Source organism: Colletotrichum karsti (genome assembly GCF_011947395.1).
Source record: "Colletotrichum karsti strain CkLH20 chromosome Unknown Scaffold5, whole genome shotgun sequence".
Taxonomy (NCBI): Eukaryota; Fungi; Ascomycota; class Sordariomycetes; order Glomerellales; family Glomerellaceae; genus Colletotrichum; species Colletotrichum karsti.
The window spans coordinates 94,522-114,483 of record NW_024065905.1 but is presented as its reverse complement, the minus strand read 5'-3'; the positions used below and the strand labels follow the sequence as shown (position 1 = coordinate 114,483).

The window sequence follows — 19,962 nt, the reverse complement described above, 5'->3', positions numbered from 1 at the left end:
GACCTTTCTGAGAGCTCCTTCGGTGCCTATTCCGTATCAAAAGTGGGAATTCACTTGGCTAGTCCCGGTGGTGGTGATGATCGCGCCGCCGCCGCGCAGTTTTAGCTCCGTTTCGTGTCTCGCTTTACTCAATCGGATACTGTCCGTTGCATGCAGGGCGCAGGATTGCACCACTTTCTTGGCTTCTTATCACTTCCGTAAAAAGCCTCATGCGCATCGTGTGGTGTTTTCGTGTGTTTTCCCAGCCAACGTGTCCAGCCCAAATGAGAATAAGAAAACAATTTAGAAACATCCCCCACCTTCAATATCCCAAGTTTAGCCAGATACGTGTACCCAGACAAATGGCCTGGGCAAAGCCCAGCACCCCGCTCTCGGTAGATTTCTTACGTGCTTCGACTGGCAGAAGGCGACGCGAGATGCGATGCCACCCACGTCGGCCTTTTACCCGACACTAATACCGCCAAGGACGGCAAATGGCCATCTTAAGATGTAATTGCTTATTCATTGGCCCAGATCGACTGCAAGGGATGAATTGTGTCTCATCTTCCCAAGTTCTGTTCTTCTTGGCATCCGGAGAAGACCTGATTCATCTGTTGAAGAAGGTGTTCAATCTGCTGAAGAAAGCACGGATATTTCCTGAACAGCAACGATCGTTGTGTAGACACAAGACGTCTGGCCATTGAATCGAGTCCAACTTGAAATATCAATTGCAGGAAATGGCATATACTTCAATCTGGGCAACATGTACAGATGCCCGTGCCGCCACGCGGCGACCCGGGAGCACCCGCCGTCTGACAGACCCCTGGCTAGGATCTAAAACTAGGTGGTTGGACAACATTTCATCGTGCTTTGGCGATGCGGGGTACACAATTGGAGCGGCTTCCGCGGATGAGGCCTTCGGGCGAAAAGTATCCTCTTACGTACAGATGCAGGAGAAGTTCAATAATCGGAGTAAAGCCCCCGTCTGATGCCCCCACGCTGTGAGACGAACATCTCTTGGAACTCAATCTGGTTGAGACGACACATTCGACAGCGCATAGCGGCGAACGATCTGATTTGAGTTGGACGACGGACTCAAGTTGAGGCCGGACCAATGACGCTGCAATGGAAGGTTGAACTGCATCAAATGCTGTAACATTGACAGTATGAACCAAATGTTTCATTGTGCTTGGCAGTTGAGTTCTAGCGATGTTGTACTCGGGATTGAAAAGGGTCAATATGCAGACGATCGAGAGCACCAAGAAGGCAACTCACAAGTCCTCCAATCCCGCCGCGGGGTAGCTTATCACGAGACGTTGCAGAGGAACACTTGGCAACTTCACATCAAGGAAGATGACGAAACCTTATCTTAATTCCTTCTAACGCCGATTACAGACAGTCAGTTAAACCGAGTGGATGACTTTGCGCAACGAAGCCTTCAATCCAGTCTGCCTCGTCTCGAACATTTCTGCCGCTGCTTTTTCCAACCTGATGGACGCAAACTCCTCCTCAAAGTCCATCTCTGCTGGTGAGATCACTCTTGACTTGAGGTAGAACTTGAAGAACGCGTACAGAGCTAATGGGCGACGAGTGCTTAGCAGGTTGATTCGGTGGAATACGGGGAGAATGGCTTACCGGCGAAAATGAAAACGTTAAGATAACAAGTCAGGAAGCCAGAGGCAGTGAAGTTGCCCGTGACAAATACGTCGAAGCCTGTGAGATATGTAAGTACAGAGCATGGCAACTCTATACCTCCATGAAGACGAACCTGAGAAGAACACGACGAGAACCACCGCAATCAACGTGACCCATGATACGTATGGTTGACCGGGGCTTCGGTAGGGTAGATCTGCCAAACGATGGTGAGTTGAAGCTTCGGCAGTCAATAAATTTGATCATTACCTTTACGTGAATAGCCTTGCGCCTTGAGACCAGCATAAAAGCGAAGATATGTAACTTCAATGACGATCCAACCGATCAAGCCCGCAACGGTCGTGATGTTCACAAACCAGCCAAAGACAACAGACGTGTTGTTTCCGACGTTGAGGTAGACCAGCGGGAACAGAACGCACGTCAAAGCAACGGCAACATAGGGCGTGCCGAAACGGTTGCAGCGCTGAAGAATCCTCGGGGCATGCCCATCGCAACTGAGTCCGTACAAAGTCCTAGACGCGATAAAGACACAGGCTGATCCGCTGCTGATCGCAGAGGTGCATACAACTGCGTTGATGATTGACGGCAACACCGAGACTCCTGAGCGGGTAAAGGCGATGACGAATGGAGACTGCTGAGCGGTGCCGGTCGAAATGCTCAGAGCAGGGTCATTGGAGGGTCTATCCAACCATTCAGCTTTGCAAGTTCATCTCGGTTACAGACAAGGTAACTCACACAATCATTCCCACAATGAGGATGCTCAGAACGTAGAAGACAAAGACTCGAAAGAACGTCTTTCTCGTTGCGGCGGGGATGATCTTTCTAGGCTGGCGCGTCTCGGAGCCAGAGATGGCAACGACCTGGATGTTGCCGTAGCTGAAGGCTGCGGACAGCAGCACTTTCCAGAAAGCCAAGAAACCCCCGGCCGAGCCAGGAACAATGTAGCTGTTGAACGCGCCGGGGTCTTGCCAGTAGCGAAAGCCCAGGCGTTCGTGGTTCGGTCCGCCGCCGAGGTTGATGACTAGTCCACCGATGATGAGGCCGATGATGGTCATGATCTTCAGCGAGGCAAACACAACTTCAGTCTGTTCATATGATTAGTGCGTTGAGATGCTTCAAAGCTCTTCATACCGGTAAGCCGAAGGAGGAAGGGACGACATACCTCACCATAGATTCTGACTCCACAGAAGTTGACAACGGTGATAAAGATCAAGAAGATTGTGATCCACACAGCTGGGTTCACCGATGTGTTCCAGAACTGAATGAGTGTCGCAGCTGCACTGATCTCTGCAGGCACGGATATCGCCATCGTGTACCCTAATGACTATTAGAGTTATTCTCTTCTTTGCTTCAGGAACCTGTCCTTTAGACTCACAAAAGTTCCACCCAGTTGCAGCTCCAAGAGCCGGCTCAACAAACTTGGTCGCATGTCTTATGAAACCACCAGTTCGCGGCATGAAGGAGGTGATTTCGCCCGTGGTGTAAGACACTCCCGCAGTTACCAGGCCCATCACGATATACGCCAACAGGGCACCAGCTGGACCTGCTGTCGCGATTACCGAGCCTGAGCTGAGGAACAGACCAGTTCCCTATGATTGAAACAACGTTAGCAACATTCCTTTCTTCTCTTATCGATCAACTAACGATCATTCCGGCAATCGCAATCATGTTGATATGCCGCGAGCTCAAGTCCCGTTTTATGCCGCCATCTTCGTCCGAAACAGAAACGTTCTGTCCACCGCCGACATCCGGCTCAGGGACCGTATCAGACGTCGCGTCATATTTCTCTTTGCTCTCCATCATGTTGTATGGCAACATGAGAGACTCGAAACGGCCGGGAAAAAATGATACGTCGTGAGGTGTGCGTGCGGTTTTCCCAATTGACAGACCCGCCGGCACTCATCCGCGCCCGGCATAATTAGGCGCTTCTGGCCAAGTTATATCCGCAGCTTTATCCATATCCTCGGGTTGGGCAACTGACTTGCCGTTCGTTTTGCTCAGCAGGGGATTACTGCATTTGGGCCGACCGGACGAACTTATCTGCTGGGCTCCACGTCCTATCAAGATAGCTGGCCAGCCAGGATGCCACCGACATTTTGGACGCCGGTGCGGGGTCCATTTCGGTGGGTAGAACGCCGGTCGATAAGCTTGCCATTAACATAACATGTAAACAACAGCGGGATAAGACAAAGGCATGCTAAACGATTGAGGATCGGCTTGCTTGATTGTTCTATCATTGGAGATATCTCCGGCAATCATTGGCAATGGCATCGAGTATTACTGCGAGTGACGAATTTCAGCTCTTTGACCTCCGCGTCGAAGTCGTTTGCCCGCCCGGCAAACGAATCATGTGCGGGGCAAAAGAGGGCGACTATTTCACACTGAAAGGAGAAATGTTGCACCTGCCTCCTGATCAGGGGATCAGTATCTATAGCTTGGGTACGTATTGAGAGCATTCGTAAGCTCGCATAGAGCTTCGGAGGTTATTAACATGGACTTCCATGTAGCATCAGTCCTTCCTCTTCTCCCCGCCAAACAAAGAGTCACGTCCAAGAACGACTGGATGACCAGCGACGCCTTGATCGCATGCCCAGATCCATGCTGTCCCTCTCAACTCAAGATCATCCGGGAGGGCATTCGAACCTTCCGCCATTCCGAAACTACCGCTGTACCACTACCAAAGGAGGCAAGCGATTGAAGTTGGGGCGTAGAGGAGGGGATTCGGAAAGCGAACTGGTTGAGCAAGTACATCTCAAACACATTTACAGGGCTCACAAAGCCACGCTCTTATCAATTGAAGATACCCAAAAACTTTCAAATGGTTTGTTTTTGCATCCGTAGAGACTTTCAGGTAAAGAAAACCCCATCCTGGGCACTGAAGCCAGCTTCGGCTATCAAACTTGCCCAAGTAGCCTCCTCGGCAGACTCGAAAGTGAGACCAGTGTCATCGGCCACGGTCCCTCGCCCGGGCATAGCAAGAGTTCCAGCATCGGTCAAACTCCAACGTGCTCCATCGCAAGCTTCCCGAACACCTGTTCCCCTCTGGCTTTGCGGTCTTTCATTGGCTGACCCAACAGCACTGTCACTGTCATGGTTTTGACCAGGCAGAGGTTCTCTGGAAAACTTGGACATGAGGTTGTCGAGAAACTTCGACTGCAACGCACAACTCGAGCCTACCGGAGCAGCCTGCTGAGAGAAGACGAGCGCGGCGCCGGATATGGCGCTCTTGATTGCGGGTTCCACCTGGCGTGTTATTGACTCTTGTGAATACATCAAGAGCTATTATTGTCAAGCATCAGTATGTACTCTCAGTTTCGAGAAGGAACGAAGGTCCACATTACCTTGATCAAAAACGCGGCGCTGTAAGCAGTCATCACGTGTATCGAGTCCTGGGCAAAGTAGAGCCAGGAGGCGTGACGGCATATGAGATGTAACATCTCTAAGGCGCTTGAGTAGCTAACCCATAGCGCCTCCAAGTGATACGATGCGTCTTGGTTGGGCTGCCCGAGGACCTCTTGCAAGGGAAGCGAAAATAGTTGTAGCCGTAGGTGCGTCCCGTAGAACTGGATCAAGAAAGGATGACAGCAATCTGTAAACAACGAGTCAATGACTTCCGAAGGACCACTGCTTCAGACCGCCGGATCGTACCTCGATCGGCCATCGCGAGCCACCTTGACTCCCATTCTTCTATCCTGCTATTGATGATAGCCAGAAGAGACTCTAGCGTGTGTAATTGCCCGGCTTGAAATCGGTTCGATCTCGACCCTAGTAGTCTGAAGACCTCGGAGCTCAAAAGCCTCAAGGTGACTAACGCTCCGAGAAGTCTGTCATTCCGGATGGCCAAAGGGTCCTTGCACCACGCTTCTACAGATTCGATAAATCCGCTTCTTTCAATCATCCACGGCTTTCCTGTTTGAAGACTCATGCTAGGTGTGCGGTCAGCCAACGAACGTCTTCGATTTCACTGCGTTGGTGTTCTCACCTTCGATCATAGACGAATAACACCAGCCAAGTTCTTTCAGTATTCCTGACTTCGCGTGCGCCAACTTCGTCGAGATTCTCCTGATCTTTGGAACTGTATGGAGTAAATCTATGCCATCCGAGCTCCATGGCCATCCTGATGACAAACCCTAGATACATCCATGCCCGGGTGTCGTCGGGATCCTTCCAGTACGTCATAATCATAATGGCCTGCGCAGTCTCGACTGACTTGGAGCCCTTTCGGAGGTTATCTGAAAGCATGTCTTCGGCATGGTCGCGAAGTTTCTTATGAAGAGCGGGATTGAATGCCTTAGCAGCAGCTGCAAGTACCGTAGTCACGAGAAACGAGGACCGTTGCCTCACGTAACTGAAGGTATGAAGCTGAGGATCTAGTTGGCTTATGTAGGGGTTCAAAGTCTTCATGAAACTTATGGCCGTCAACACATGAACTATGCATGGCCAAGATGGCCGTGACAGGCTTGAACATACTTTTCGAATAATGATGAAGCGATAGACAGATTAACCAAGCCAAGCTGGACAGGATCATCGGATGAGGTTGTCAGGACGTCTTCTTGTATATCTGAAGTTGGCGTGGAGTCAGACGTATTCAAGATACTTCCCAGACAGAAGCCCTTTTGCGTTGTCTGAGTATTGAATATTCCAGCTGGCTGGAGTGTTCCGTTATCCCAATCCGGGCTTCTTTCAGTGGCTGATCTTCCTGTTGTCTCATCTTGTCTCTCACCGACGGATGTTGGTTGCCGTGGCGTTGTAAACTCATCAAAAACCTTGGAAGAGACAGGATTTCGTTTGGCAATACTGGGCCTCAAGTCAGCGGGTTGAATGTATCTGTACACATGACAGGATAACCACAAACCGCGTCCCGGGCTTTCTTCCTCGTCGATGATCTTGGAAGACGCATGTCAACGATTTGCGAGTACAACGCTCACACCTCGCCTCATTCTCCCCAGTCACACATTTCATCTTCACACTCCTGCATTGTAAGCAGGCCTTGCTCCTGGTCCACCGATTCCTCATCAGCAAAGACACATTCAATCCACCGCACAAGGGTCTTACACGGACTTTGGGCCACGTGGGGTCTCGTTGAGGACTTCCATCGTTTCGGTCCAGCAAATCAGCAGTGGTAGAGCGATCTGGAGGGCGAACCTGTTGTTGCCGACGCCGGCATCTTATTCATCGGATGAAGTCCGACTTCAATTTCGGCGAACCCCACCTCCGGTATCGTTCGCCCTTCTTCAAGACAAGGTTCCATGGCCGTGTCTCATGATAACTTATCAACGCTATGCCCAAATAGTCCCCTCCGCTTCCCCGCCTCCGCTGGGTTCCCTGTCGACTTCGATAGCAGGGTGCCGCCGGTGATCTATGACGACCTTTAGTTGCCGGCCGCAGGGGGATCTCCGCAGCTGCAGACGTCGGCTTATTCCCGTCTTCCGCCAAAGGAACAGCCTCTGATTCGAAGATTGTCTTTGAGGAAGCGCGACATCGTTGTTCGCTATCAAAACGAGTTCGAATGAGCGAGAAGCTTGATAGTCAAACGGTTACCAACCAGTTCGTCGCAGCCTGCCTCAACAGCGTGTCAAAATGGCGGCAGGTTCGGATGGCCGCAGAGCCAAAACGGCCCACGTTAACATGATGACCGACACCATCATCACCAACATCTCAGCTGAAGGTCTCCGCGTTGTCTTGCGGTCGCTACTGGCATCTCACCCTGACGTCACCTCAACCTTTGAGGCCGAGACCAAGACGTACATCCAAGATGTCGCTCTGCCGAAGATCTCGAAACAAGCATCTAAGCCAGACATATCTGCGCTGAAAGATACTCAGAAAACAATTCGGTGCATGCTGGGATGCGGTCTCAGCCATGAGAGTATTACTCTTATGAGCAAGTTGGCTGTCCAGGGTGCTGATCTGCTCCAGAGCTCCGAGCCCGTCGATGGAGTTGAGGACTTCTTGGCATCGGTTGACGGCGATATCGTGCAACTGGTGACCGCAGTCGAGAAGACGTTATCCAGTGCTGGCCGAACACAACTTCTGGACGAGGAGAAGAGTATCTTGAACGGCCTTCACAAATCTCTTATCGACTGCAAGACGGCGACCGGGGGAAACCAGTTGGAGTATCCTTACACGAGAGCGCTCACGGCGACTTGCATCCTTCTCGGAATCCCTGCGCCGGAGACTGTCAACTTGGCTTCAGTTGATGCAGACTTACACTCAGCTCCGCCAGTCGCGAAGGAGACCTTCGAGCTGAACGGACGAAAACTACCGCGAATCTTCTCGGGGCTTTGGCAAATGTCTAGTCCGTCATGGGGTTCAGCGCCAACCTCCAAGATCATTGCCCAATTCTCTCGATATGTCCGAGCTGGTATGGTGGCCTTCGACATGGCTGACCACTACGGCGACGCAGAAATAGTCTTCGTAAGTGTGATACAACATATGATGGTTTCTGCGGTATTGGCTAATATGACTAGGGTCGCTTCAACTATCTGTATCCTCTGAAAGGTGTCACTTTTGCTGGGACGAAGTATTGCGTCTTCAGCCCGATGAAAGTCACCCGCGAGGCTGTGCAGGCCAATGTGTCCGAGAGATGCAGGAGACTGCAAACGGAGAAGGTTGATCTGCTCCAGTTCCACTGGCAGTTCGTGAGTCGAACCAAGGTTCATGATGTGTGTTAAGCCAGGAATCTAACCGACAAACAGTATGACGACTCTCAGTACCTCGACGCTTTGCGCTTCTTGGCCGAAGATGAGCGGGTGTCTACCCTTGGTCTCTGCAACTTCGACACCAAACATCTCGAAGCAGTGCTGGACAATGGCATCAAGGTTTACTCAAATCAAGTCCAGGTAAGATTCAGCTGCAAAACATTGATCTTCTCACACTGGAAACGATATTAAACGGCATGTAGTTCTCTTTGATCGACTCTCGCCCCGTTGTGCGCATGGCCAAGGTCTGCGAGCAGCATGACGTGAAACTTCTTACGTACGGAACTCTTGTAAGTTATGTCCTATTTGACTAAAGTGCTCTTATGATTCTGATCTTCTTTGTTAGTGCGGTGGCTTCCTCGCCGAGAAGTGGCTGGGCAAGGACGAGCCCGACCTCTACGCCGAGTCGATCACGCCCAGCCAGCGCAAGTACTACGCCATGATCCGGAGCTGGGGTGGCTGGACGTTATTCCAAGAATTGCTGCGCGTGCTGAAAACAATTGCTTCTAAGCATCACGTCAGCGTTTCCACTGTTGCGATCCGGTGGGTGTTGGATTTCCCCTACGTCGGGGCCGTCATCGTCGGGGCAAGGATGGGTATCAGTGAGCACACGGATGAGAACACGGCGAGCTTGGGGTGGTCGCTTGACGAGAATGATCGCGCGTCGATTGAGGAAGTGTTGAAGAGGAGTAGTAGGCTGGAGATGTTCGAGGACATGGGTGATTGCGGAGGCGAGTATCGTTAACTCATAATACATGTACTCGATCTCAGCCTCGGCCAGTTGAGCAGTGGACTTCACATTGATAATTTGGGATCGGAGTACTTCAATTCGCATGTACTCTTTTGCATTTAGTCATGGCAGGATTGAAGTGATGGTGATGTTTCCTGCAAGACGTGAATCAACGTCGTCGTGTTGCTCGGGTCAAAGTCGAGGATATCCCTGCAGCTAAGGCCAATGCGTCGACATAAGTCCCGAGAAATCTAATTTTCACTTTCTTTAGCCTGATAATTGTTCTCCACACACTGCAGGAACGATGATAAGGCCGATCATCTGGAAGTCATTGTTGATCAACCGGGTGCGTGGCGTCGTAATGGCCGGCATTCAAAAGTTGAAGGGGCGATCGTTGAGAGCCCGGTCGTCGGGGACGCCCACACCGACTTATTCTCCACCCCCGAGCTTGGAGGATCACGGGGTTGACAAGCACCAAATTAAACAACAAGGATATCGATAGCCGATGGCGGATACTCCGCGTGCAAATGGCACTGCATCCGTTATGTTCAAAACTTCAGGTTCTGCCCCATGATGATCTTGACTTGTAAGATGTTCATGAAGTTTCCTTCCGAGAGCATTCGCCATGAAGCCTCAGACTAAGCTCGCATTTGCCTCGTGGGCATCAACCGCCCTCGCAATACAGCCATGGCTAGACAAGAGTCTGTCATTTGAGGAGCGTCTGGACTCCTTCATCGCCCAACTCAATGACACCCAGAAATATGCCATGGTCCAAGGCGACACCGAGGTTGGTTTCCCTTGTAAGGCCATAAAACGTCTTGAAACTAACCAAATCCCAGCTGACGGACAACGGCACCGGTGTGAACGCCTGTATTGGCCATATCGCGGGCAACGACACCCTCGGCATCCCAGATATCTGCATGGGCGACGGTCCCGCCGGCGTCGGCAACTCCCTGAACAACGTCACCGCATTCCCGGCTCCAGTAATGGCAGCCAGCTCATGGAACACATCCGTGCAGTACGAGTACGGCCAAGCACTGGCGCAGGAGCACATGGGCAAAGGCCGCAACATCGTCCTCGCCCCGACCATCAACATCCTGCGCTCTCCACTATGGGCCCGCGCCGCCGAGACGCTCTCCGAGGACCCGTGGCTCACCGCACGCATGGCCGTCGCCGTCACCCAGGGGATCCAGAGCCAGGGCGCACTGGCGTGTCCGAAGCACTTCGCCGCGTACAACCAGGACACGAACCGCTTCGGTCTCGGGCCGGAGTGGGTTACCGTCAACGCCGTGGTGGACAAGCGGACGATGCACGAGTTGTATCTGCCGGCGTTCAAGGCGAGCGTGCAGGAGGCGGACGCGGCGTGTGTGATGTGCTCGTACAACCGTCTCAACGGCGAGTTTACGTGTGAGAATGACTGGCTTTTGAACACGACGCTGAGGCAGGACTGGGGGTTTGAGGGGTTTGTTGTTGCGGATTGGTACTTTTCGACGCGGAGCACCGTGCCGGCTGTCATGGCTGGGTTGGATATCTCGATGCCGGGCGGGGATCTGACGAATAGTTACGGTTTCCCCGCATATTACGGGGATCTGCTGGTCGAGGCTGTGAACAATGGTTCGATTCCGAAAGACCGTCTTGATGATATGGTCAAGAGGGTGTGGCGGTACATGTTCAAGCTTGGACAGGTCGACGATCCTGTCACGGGAGACTCGACGGCGCATGTTCGCACCCAGGAACATCTCGACCTTGCGCAGAGAATGGTGGAAGACGGCGCTGTGCTGTTGAAGAATGAGCAGAGCACACTTCCTTTGTCTCCGGCCAAGTACTCCAAGATCGCCGTGTTCGGAGTCGGCGCAACCACCGAGAACCAGGTCTCGGAGAACCACGGCGGCTTCGTCATTGACTCGACAATGGTAGTCCAGGCACCTTTTGACGCGATCAACCGTCGCGGAAGCGCGGAGAATATCTCTGTTAAGTACTCGGAGGCGTATCCCGGCACTGGACAGTTTCCCACCATTCCTTCGTCGATGTTCAAAAACGGAGGAGTAAATGCGACGTATTACACAACGACAGACTTCTCTGGGCCCATCAACACGACGGAGTTTGTCTCAAACATCACCATCGCGACGTATCCGTCACAGTTGTGGCAAGCCTACCCGGACGTATTCTCGGCCGTGTACGAGGGCGTCTTCCTCCCCAACACGACCGGCACGTACCACTTCTCCATGTACGGCCAAGGAACGGCGCTTCTGTACTTGGACGACAAGCTAGTCGCCAACATGTCATATGCCAACTTTGGAAATTACGTACAGGGCACCGCGTATCTGGAGTCCGGATCCGAGGTCAAGATGGTGCTCCAGTACGACATGGGCTACTCGCTCTCCACCGGCGCGTACGGCGTCACTCTCGGTGTAGACATCGGCAACCAGACGCGCGACTCTGCCGCCGACCAGTTGGCCGAGTGGGCGGACATCAGCATCGTCTTCGCTTCCGACCGATTATCCGAGGGCGCGGATAGCGGACTGGGACTATCTCTCCCGGGTGACCAGGATGCTCTCATCAGTCGTATCACAGGCGTGTCGAAGAAGACGGTCGTGGTTCTCAACACCAACTCTGCTGTCCTGATGCCCTGGATTCAGGACGTCGACTCGGTGATGGAGATTTGGTATCCTGGCCAGCAGGTCGGCCTGGCTCTGGAGCGTCTGCTTTTCGGGGATATCAGTCCGAGTGGGAAGTTGCCCATGACATTCCCGGCGGCGCTGCATGATACGATCCAGATTAATACGGACATCGACGTCCCGTTCACTGAGGGGCTGTATGTTGGATACAAGGCCTTTGACGAGAGTGGTGTTCAGCCCCTGTTTCCGTTCGGACACGGATTGACGTACTCCAACTTCACCCTATGGGATTTGAGAACATCAGCAAATGACAGTGCTGTTATTGTCACAGCTACTCTGGCAAACGAAGGTGCATTCAACGCAAAGGAGGTTGTTCAGTTGTACGTTGGTTACCCTGACGCAGCGAAGGAGCCGCCGAAACTGCTCAAGGCTTTCAGCAAAGTTGAAGTTGAGGCTGGTGGCAGCAAGATCGTGGAAATGGTGGTTTCGAAGAACGATTTGAGGATTTGGGATGTTAGTACTGAGGGAGAGACATTTGTGGAAGGAGCGTATGAGTTCATGCTTGGGTTCTCGGCGGGGGACATTAGAGCAAAGCAAAGCTTGGAGTTGGCGTAGTACCACGATGTATGCCGAGCTTTTCAGCATTTTTATCGAATCAACATAATTGATTGTCTCATGTTCCACATATTCTCTTGCTGCTCGGCCTTGAACTTGTTCATCTTGTGATATTACAGACCAACTACTTTACAAAGTGTTGCTAGTACTGCAGCTCAGATGCTGCCGTCGTCCTCGTATCTATGCACTTTTAAATACCCAGCAAGCGGATAGATCTAGATTAGCTGACGCAGATATCATATTGCATCAATATGGCATGCTGTTCATAACTGACAGCTTGATCGCTCCGGTATGCAGATAGGTTGTGTCCTTTGTTATTTATGCACCCCTTGCGTTGTATCACATGTTCAAACAGCTGAGGGAAGCCATCCCGATTAGATAGATCTAAGCAGCCCAGTCTTTAACCTGCGGTCTGCCATACCACAGCAGCAATTTCTACATCTTTTGACATGGATATATGAAAAAGAAATGTAGGTTTGGTGGCCTCTGCAGGTTGCCACATCGAAGAAGTCATCGTAGGAATCTTGGACCTGAGGGAGTCCATCATGCATGATTCACCACAGATATCCATCTAAGTAACTGCATTGATGCCACTTAAAGTAAGCCTTAATTCTCACTCATACGATCCATTCACCTTAACGCGTCGCGCCTTCTCTTCGGTCAACGTTTTACCAGCGCGTGGAAGCAAACTTGACCGACCTCTCGTCCTTCCTCCATGCACGGAAGGCACCTCCCAGCACGACCGCACCTTCCTTCTTTCCATCTTCAAAATAATTCAACAGTCACCTGACCTGACGACCTTTTATTTTCTTATCTAAGCGAGGCTACGCCACCCAAGTGAGGCCATCCCGTCCCGCGTCCACCCAGCAACCCTACCCACCTCGATAAAATAATTCACTCGAGGCCACAGACAAAAGAATTCTCTCCCTCTCCCACCACCCACAGAGTTTTCTCCTTCACAAAAACTTCTTGAGTCAGGCTTACCTCCATCTCAACTGTCTCTCACCTACCCCCCTTCACCATCGCGCCTTGAGCGTCCCCCTTCCCTCATCCTTCGAGATATCCTCACCCTCACAACTCTCGCTTTGCTTTGCTTTGCTTCCTTCACTACCCGCAACATCACCACTCACTCAATCTCACGATGCGCAAAGCTCTCGCGCCCGTTCTTGCCTTCGCGGCCTCCGCTAGCGCCCTCGTCGTTCCCCGCGATGGCGTCGCTGGTGCCAACGTCGTCCCCGGCGCTGGTGTCACTACTACCCTCTCTGCCATGCCGGTCTCCACTGCCATCTCTCGCGCCTTCACCTTCACTGCCTCCAACGGCTCTGATGTGACCTTCAACATTGGCGCCGGCTTCGGCATCGTCGGCGAGGACCTCAACAACGCGCCTCCCAAGGTCGCCAAGCACGTCAAGATCGAGGGCGTCAATGGTTACGCCGAGCTTTGCAAGGTCGTCGCCACCCAGCAGGAGGGCTCCGGCAAGCCTCTTCGCGATGATTGCCAGGCTCTTCACGACTACATCAAGAACCGCAACGTCGTCGTCTACTTCGAGGATGGCGACGCCGACACCGCTCGTTGGGCTGAGATCTTCTGGGTTGGAACCTGTGCTTTCCGCGCCAAGACCTTCGACCGCGACCTCGTCTTCAGCAACGCCGACGTCGCCAACTTCCTCGACAGAACCCTCAGCCGCAAGGCCTGGACCGTCAATGGTCGCATCTCTGCCTCTGGTGAAGCCGACTGCGCCGTCGTCGAAGGCAGCGTCGGCAAGGCCCCCATGTACTGGCGCCTCCAAGAGCGCGCTGCCTCTGCCGCCCTCGCTGTCCGTGCCGATGAGCCCGTCGCTCCTTCCACCGTCGAGGCTCGCGACGCTGAACCCGTTGCTCCTCTTGTCGTCGATTCCCTCGAGATGATCCCCAAGAACACCTCCGCCTACGTTCTCCACAGCCATGCTCAAGTTGCCTCTGTCGACAACTCTACCGACTTGAGTGCCATCATCAACGATACTGTCTCCAAGCACTTCCTCATCCACACCGACTGGAACATCAAGGGCCCCAACTGCAAGCCCACCTGGCTGTCTTCCACCTGGGACGACACCCCCATTCCCCGCCGATCCGACTGCGAGCAGCTTCTCAACTTCGTCGCCAAGAGCAACGCCCTCATCGAGTTTAAGGAACGCGATCTCAACTACTGGGCCAAGTTCGCCGCCCACGGCACTTGCGGCATCATGTTCCAGACTACCAAGCCCAAGATGATCGTCAACAACTACGACATGACCAGATTTGTCGACAATGCTGTCCGTTGGGAGAACTGCCAGACCGCTAACGGCGGTACCAAGGCCCGGATGGGCGTCAAGTGCTGGATCGATGGCGACGACAGTGGTGAGCAGTTCGATGGCGAATTCCGCCTCTTCTGGCGCAACCCCAACCTCCCCATCGGAGAGTTGGATATCTGAGCTTCGACATCGAGAAGCTTGACAACCCCCACCGTCGCACGCGCGGTTAGGGCTTCTTAAGCTACGACTTCGAGGACCGATGGGTTAGCAAGGTTGGCAGCTTCTGGGAGATTTGGCCATGAGCATGGATTTCTTTCGACTGGTTCTGGTTTTGGGGAAAAGTTTTCGAGATGATTGCACTGAGATTCGGACTGGGAGCGAGGATGGATTGATATTTCTGGGGCATGAATTATGCCGAGGTCATAAGGCGACTGAGCTCCAGTCTTAATAAAGTAGTCCGATAATGCATAGAGCTTCCTGGAATGATAATCATAGACTTTCTTTGGCACCTTTGACCACCTCAGGGCAGTGATGCTGCTTGTTTTTGTCAGCGCTTTTCGCCGTTTTGTCACCATCTGGATACCAAGTGAAGCTGGTGTTGATGACACTGATCTTGCTCCTTGTGAGACCATCCAGGTCCTCAGCCAAATAGTGGGGCACCTTCTCACCACCACCAAAGGCCTCAGATCAGCTCCCAGCTTTCTCTCCTTCATCTTCTTTCTTCCTAACATGATCGCATAAAGACGCGGCCGTCTTTGCTGTGCTTGTTATTTTCTATGTCCTTGTTATTTTTTTGCTCTCCTTGTCATCTCCTTGTCGTCTATGCTGCTCTGGTCGCCTTCGTCGCCTACATCCTCCTTATTCTTGTCTTTTTTGCCGATTCAAGATGACAAATATCAATTCGCCGCGCAGTACCATGCAGCAATCCTTCTTCGATTCAAGATCACCACAAAATGACCGACTTTCAATCGCTTTCTGAGGCATGCGCAGCAAGAAGGCATCCGATCTTCGGCCATAAAGCGCAGCTGACCCCTTGAGCGGCCCATGATTCGCTCGTCCCACGTGGCGAAATGGAGGAATCCTACAGGATCAGCAGGCCTCGCCAAACGCACAGGCAGCCCGCAGGCAACAATAGACGTAAAGTCCTCGCCGTTTTCAATGTCTTCGACCGCTGTGTTTTTATTGTCGAGTTAGTTTCCGGCTTTCGACTAGCGCGGCCTTGTAATCCGAGACGCGACCGCAACGCCGGCACCGAGAGCGAACTCGCTGAGAGACTGACGACACGAGAACGACGACATCGCTTCTGAGATTATGGTGCCGAATATTCTGCCCGACTGGGCCAGAGTGTAAGATATCTCCATTGTCCCTCATGGTCCTCCGACAGAAGTAGCTGACTTCCATTAGAGCCTTGACTGCAGTAACCGTTGTGTCATATCTCCCTCAGTACCATCGCATACTCGAACAGGGCGACAGCGAAGGGCTTTCCCTCTACTACGTCTTGTTCAATCTCATCAGCGCGACGGAACAACTAACCGTCGGCTTCTTTCTCAATGTCAACAACACCGGCTCGCCCAGGGAGGATGTCTTCGTCAATAACCCGGCCACGGCGGGCGACTGGTTCAACCTAGCCCAGCTCGCGATCGTCTGGATTTGTTCGCTTGTCCTGTGAGTAGCCGTCCTGGCTTCCAACCTTCAGCAGACTAATGCGTGGTTAGACTCATCCTCTGCTTCCGCTACTCGGCCACCGATGGAAGACGACTGACCAGGGACATCACATCGGCCACCTACATCTTCGTCCTCTCCATCTCTCTCGTCCCGGTTGTATTTGACGCCGCCAACCCGGACCCTCGGTCAGAGCCCCGACGCTGGGCTCAAGAGATTTTCCTCTTCGCTCACTACCTCTTCTTCCTGCCGCTGTCCAGCATACTCATCCTTGCGGCGGTCATCCCCCAAATTCGCATGACACGAAAGAGAGGAAGCCCCGGTGCCTTGAGCTTGCCAGGTTTAGCCGGACAAGCGGTCGTATTTGCAATCTTGGCGATTTCCTGGATGATTCGGGTCAAGTACCCTCCCTACCTGCCATCTTGGGATGAGTGGTACCGTCTGACCGGATGGCCCGTGGTGAATAACGGCTTCTTTGCTCTGGGACAGCTTCTTTTACTCTGGATCGCAACTCGTGGTTATGGGGGAGATGCTGACAGCATTGCGAGTGCTGAGACGCAGCCTTTGTTGTCGGACGGATGAGAACAATGGCACATCCGACTACTACGAGCCTCCTGGGCAGGTTTTCCTAGACGAGAAGCTTGGCCAACAAACCTCTGTTGCAGCGCAGCGGCCCACCGCCCGGCTTATGTTCCATGCTCGACTGGAAACAAAAGTTCTCGAACTCGCCCGAGTATCTGGCGCCACGGCCTCCGGTCAGTCCCCGCCGATTACGCATGGAACCTTTGTTTCTTGTCGCGATATACGGTTACTTGGCGGCCTGGGATATGCTCGGTTCCAACTGCAAGTAAGACGAGTTCGCCAGGCAGACTTTCAACCTCTCGACCCCTCAATTCGATTCCCCGCACCACGACGTTCTTGGCCAAAAGTCACCTTCCAATTACAGCCGCTCTTGGCGCGTCGGCACCCTGCGCGACACTGGCAAAACCAAAGTTGAGATGCGGATATCCGGAAAGTCTCTACGAAGACAAGAAGAGACACAATTGGGAGAAGGTTATGTCTGGTTTGGAGGACTCGGTTGGAATGGAGGATGCTAGAAGTTTGGAAGGGGACGAACGGGATAATGTACGTTGTCCAGAAAGTGGTCAACTTGAAATATCTCCTCATTTCAAGTCAAAGAATTGGAGATGGCGGGGAAACTCAATTGACAACTCAGTCCGCGAGCTTGGAGGGCCGCGCCAAGGTCATCAAGCACTTGGCTACTCATCATCAACTGGGATCATCAGACTATTGGATACACAACAGCCGTACCTGCAGATCTCCCATCAATCATCGCGTGAATCCTTCGTCATAAGAAGCCGTTCAACGTTAGGTTTCGGGTCACCGCCTAGCCCAGAGGTTTACCAACTGCCCGTTACATTTCTCGGCGTGCATGGTTCAAGCTGGCGGTTCTTTCCCCGCTCAGCCGCTCAGCGAAGATTTGGCAGGATTACTCGGAGGAAACTGCGAGGCGCTATACACGACGACCACGCAGGAGCGCGATGGCCATGTAGCTTCCTCCTGGGTGGAGGAGTATATCAACAGCCGGCCCCCAACTTCAACTTCCCATTCCCCTTCGACAGCCTCCTCTCTTTATCCCCAAGTCCCTCGCTGAGCCGCCGTCATGCGTTTCACCACTCTCCTCGCGGCCCTCGCGGCCTCCTCCGCAACCGCCGAGACCATCAAGCGTGATGAGAACAAGCTCTTCACCCTCGAGATCGCTCCCGGCGAGACCGTCACCGTGACGGAGGAGCAGAAGTGGGAGATGATGGACGTACGCAACCCCCTTCCTAACCTCACCTACTCACAACCGCTAACAGGCCACACAGAAACGCATCCACTTCTTCGACATCACTGAATGGGCCGACGTCCCCGCCGTCGCCTCCGTCGCCTCCGTCGCCTCCGAGACCACCTTCAAACTGGCCGCTGCCCTGCCCTTCCCCACGGCGATGAACCAGACCTGCCACGTCGAAGCTCTGATCCCCAAGCTCAGCAAGGACCGCATGCAGGCTCACCTCGAGCGCTTCTCGGCCTTCCACAACCGCTACTACCTCTCCCGTACCGGCGTGGAGTCGGCAGAGTGGCTGCACGGACAGATCAGCGCCATCGTCGACGCCGCGGGACATCCCACCGCCAACGTGCGCTACGTCAGGCACACTGCCTGGTCCCAGCCCAGTATCATCGTAACCATTCCGGGTCAGAACCAGAGGACCGTCGTCGTGGGCGCGCATCTCGACTCCGTGATTTCGGGAGACCGCGGAGCCGGCCGCGCGCCTGGTGCCGACGACAACGGATCTGGGTCTGTGATGATTCTCGAGGTGTTGCGCGTCATCCTCTCGGACCCGAGGATCGCGTCGGGGGATTTGCTCAACACGGTCGAGTTCCACTGGTACGGCGCCGAGGAGGCTGGGTTACTGGGGAGCCAGGACATCTTTACGCAGTATCGCGCGAGCAACAGGCAGGTTGTCTCGATGTTGAACCAGGACATGGTTGGGTATGTTGGCCGCGATGGCGTTGAGAGGTTTGGTGTCGTTACGGACTGGACGGACGCGGATCAGGTTGTGTACATGAAGCGTGTGATCGATGCTGTGAGTTTCTACGTGATTCTGTTAGGAAGATATTTGCTGACAAGGTGAACAGTACACCGATATTCCGTACGAAGAGACTGTTTGCGGATACGCATGCTCCGACCACGCCTCTGCCAACCGTAACGGTTACCCCTCGTCGTTCATCTTCGAGGCGCCTTTCGGAAACCACAACCCGCATATCCACACCCCCAACGACACCATCGAGCATGTCTCGTTCGACCACGCGCTGCAGCACGCCAAGATGACGACGGGATATATCTACGAGCTGGCTTACTGGCCTTTTGCTTAACCCTATGCGGTTCTTTGAGACTTGCATCGTTACTAAGAATAATAATCATAGTGCTACTGTTTCTTTGTTGTGTCCAACTCACTTTGTCGAATTGTGTTTGAAATACTCGTCTCTGCACCTGACTTGATATCAATGACCAGATTATAAGGGTGGCTGCATTGTATTGCGCGGCATATTGCATTTGTTGCACCTGGCTTGATCGCGACACTCCCAAAGGATGATGCTCTGCGGCAAATGCTTCTTATGAAGGTGCTCTCCATGGTAGGTATCAGCAACTGAAATGAAAGCTGAAGGAAAATTCTATCCGATCCATCGGTGGGCAGCAAAGCTGATGTAAAGCCTAGCTTTGCCAATGGTGTAAGTACTTCAGAACATCAGCAACTCATCAAACCTTAGATTTCATTTATGACTATTTCACTCGCATACCTGTCTATGGAAATCAGCATCAAAGCTGCTCGAACGGCTGCGCAAAAATCAGAGCCACTCAGTGCTATTTCTACTGGATGCTACAAGATAGGAACGACATGCTCCCACAAGCCGGATTCTAGCATCGGGCCGCTGTCTTCTGCCGTTCGATAAATTAGCGCTACAGTAAGACACCGAAAAATGATCATGTCGTCCAACGTCTGCCGATCGCTTGCTTCCTCGGTCTTCGGTGATGCTACGACACGGAGCCTATGTAAGAATTGGTACACGGAACAGAGCCTCTCTACATCGGTGAATTGACCCAATTTGAATCCGAGTTCTCTGATGAAGGCGCTTTGGTTTTGAACCGTTTTGGAGTAAATCTCAAACTTAGCCAACTTTTCGACGGAAAGTTCT

The 19,962-nt window shown here is 52.9% G+C and overlaps 7 protein-coding genes across 7 annotated transcripts; 5 read left to right on the top strand and 2 right to left on the bottom strand.

Moving 5' to 3' along the window:
• Positions 1 to 1,382: 1,382 nt before the first annotated feature.
• Positions 1,383 to 3,435, bottom strand: CkaCkLH20_02040 (amino acid permease; the record flags this gene model as incomplete). Its single annotated transcript, XM_038884759.1, has 8 exons — positions 1,383 to 1,555; positions 1,615 to 1,692; positions 1,748 to 1,828; positions 1,882 to 2,312; positions 2,368 to 2,717; positions 2,795 to 2,949; positions 3,008 to 3,221; positions 3,277 to 3,435. The coding sequence occupies 8 exons, from the start codon at positions 3,433 to 3,435 to the stop codon at positions 1,383 to 1,385; spliced, it is 1,641 nt and encodes a 546-aa protein (XP_038749547.1).
• Positions 3,436 to 4,479: 1,044 nt separating this feature from the next.
• Positions 4,480 to 5,874, bottom strand: CkaCkLH20_02039 (putative fungal specific transcription factor; the record flags this gene model as incomplete). Its single annotated transcript, XM_038884758.1, has 5 exons — positions 4,480 to 4,911; positions 4,974 to 5,221; positions 5,281 to 5,558; positions 5,615 to 5,707; positions 5,762 to 5,874. 5 exons carry the CDS (start codon positions 5,872 to 5,874, stop codon positions 4,480 to 4,482), a joined length of 1,164 nt encoding a protein of 387 aa, XP_038749546.1.
• Positions 5,875 to 7,212: 1,338 nt separating this feature from the next.
• On the top strand, positions 7,213 to 9,075 carry CkaCkLH20_02038 (putative aldo/keto reductase; the record flags this gene model as incomplete). The annotated part of the gene is made up of 5 exons (XM_038884757.1): positions 7,213 to 8,046; positions 8,100 to 8,270; positions 8,328 to 8,471; positions 8,534 to 8,620; positions 8,677 to 9,075. 5 exons carry the CDS (start codon positions 7,213 to 7,215, stop codon positions 9,073 to 9,075), a joined length of 1,635 nt encoding a protein of 544 aa, XP_038749545.1.
• Positions 9,076 to 9,685: 610 nt separating this feature from the next.
• CkaCkLH20_02037 (glycoside hydrolase family 3 domain protein) lies at positions 9,686 to 12,293 on the top strand (the record flags this gene model as incomplete). The annotated part of the gene is made up of 2 exons (XM_038884756.1): positions 9,686 to 9,847; positions 9,900 to 12,293. The coding sequence occupies 2 exons, from the start codon at positions 9,686 to 9,688 to the stop codon at positions 12,291 to 12,293; spliced, it is 2,556 nt and encodes an 851-aa protein (XP_038749544.1).
• Positions 12,294 to 13,434: 1,141 nt separating this feature from the next.
• Positions 13,435 to 14,742, top strand: CkaCkLH20_02036 (uncharacterized protein; the record flags this gene model as incomplete). Its single annotated transcript, XM_038884755.1, has 1 exon — positions 13,435 to 14,742. One exon carries the CDS (start codon positions 13,435 to 13,437, stop codon positions 14,740 to 14,742), a length of 1,308 nt encoding a protein of 435 aa, XP_038749543.1.
• An 864-nt stretch (positions 14,743 to 15,606) lies between these two features.
• On the top strand, positions 15,607 to 16,806 carry CkaCkLH20_02035 (uncharacterized protein; the record flags this gene model as incomplete). Its single annotated transcript, XM_038884754.1, has 4 exons — positions 15,607 to 15,699; positions 15,850 to 15,908; positions 15,967 to 16,227; positions 16,278 to 16,806. 4 exons carry the CDS (start codon positions 15,607 to 15,609, stop codon positions 16,804 to 16,806), a joined length of 942 nt encoding a protein of 313 aa, XP_038749542.1.
• A 1,081-nt stretch (positions 16,807 to 17,887) lies between these two features.
• Positions 17,888 to 19,140, top strand: CkaCkLH20_02034 (peptidase family M28; the record flags this gene model as incomplete). The annotated part of the gene is made up of 3 exons (XM_038884753.1): positions 17,888 to 18,037; positions 18,093 to 18,851; positions 18,904 to 19,140. The coding sequence occupies 3 exons, from the start codon at positions 17,888 to 17,890 to the stop codon at positions 19,138 to 19,140; spliced, it is 1,146 nt and encodes a 381-aa protein (XP_038749541.1).
• Positions 19,141 to 19,962: the final 822 nt, after the last annotated feature.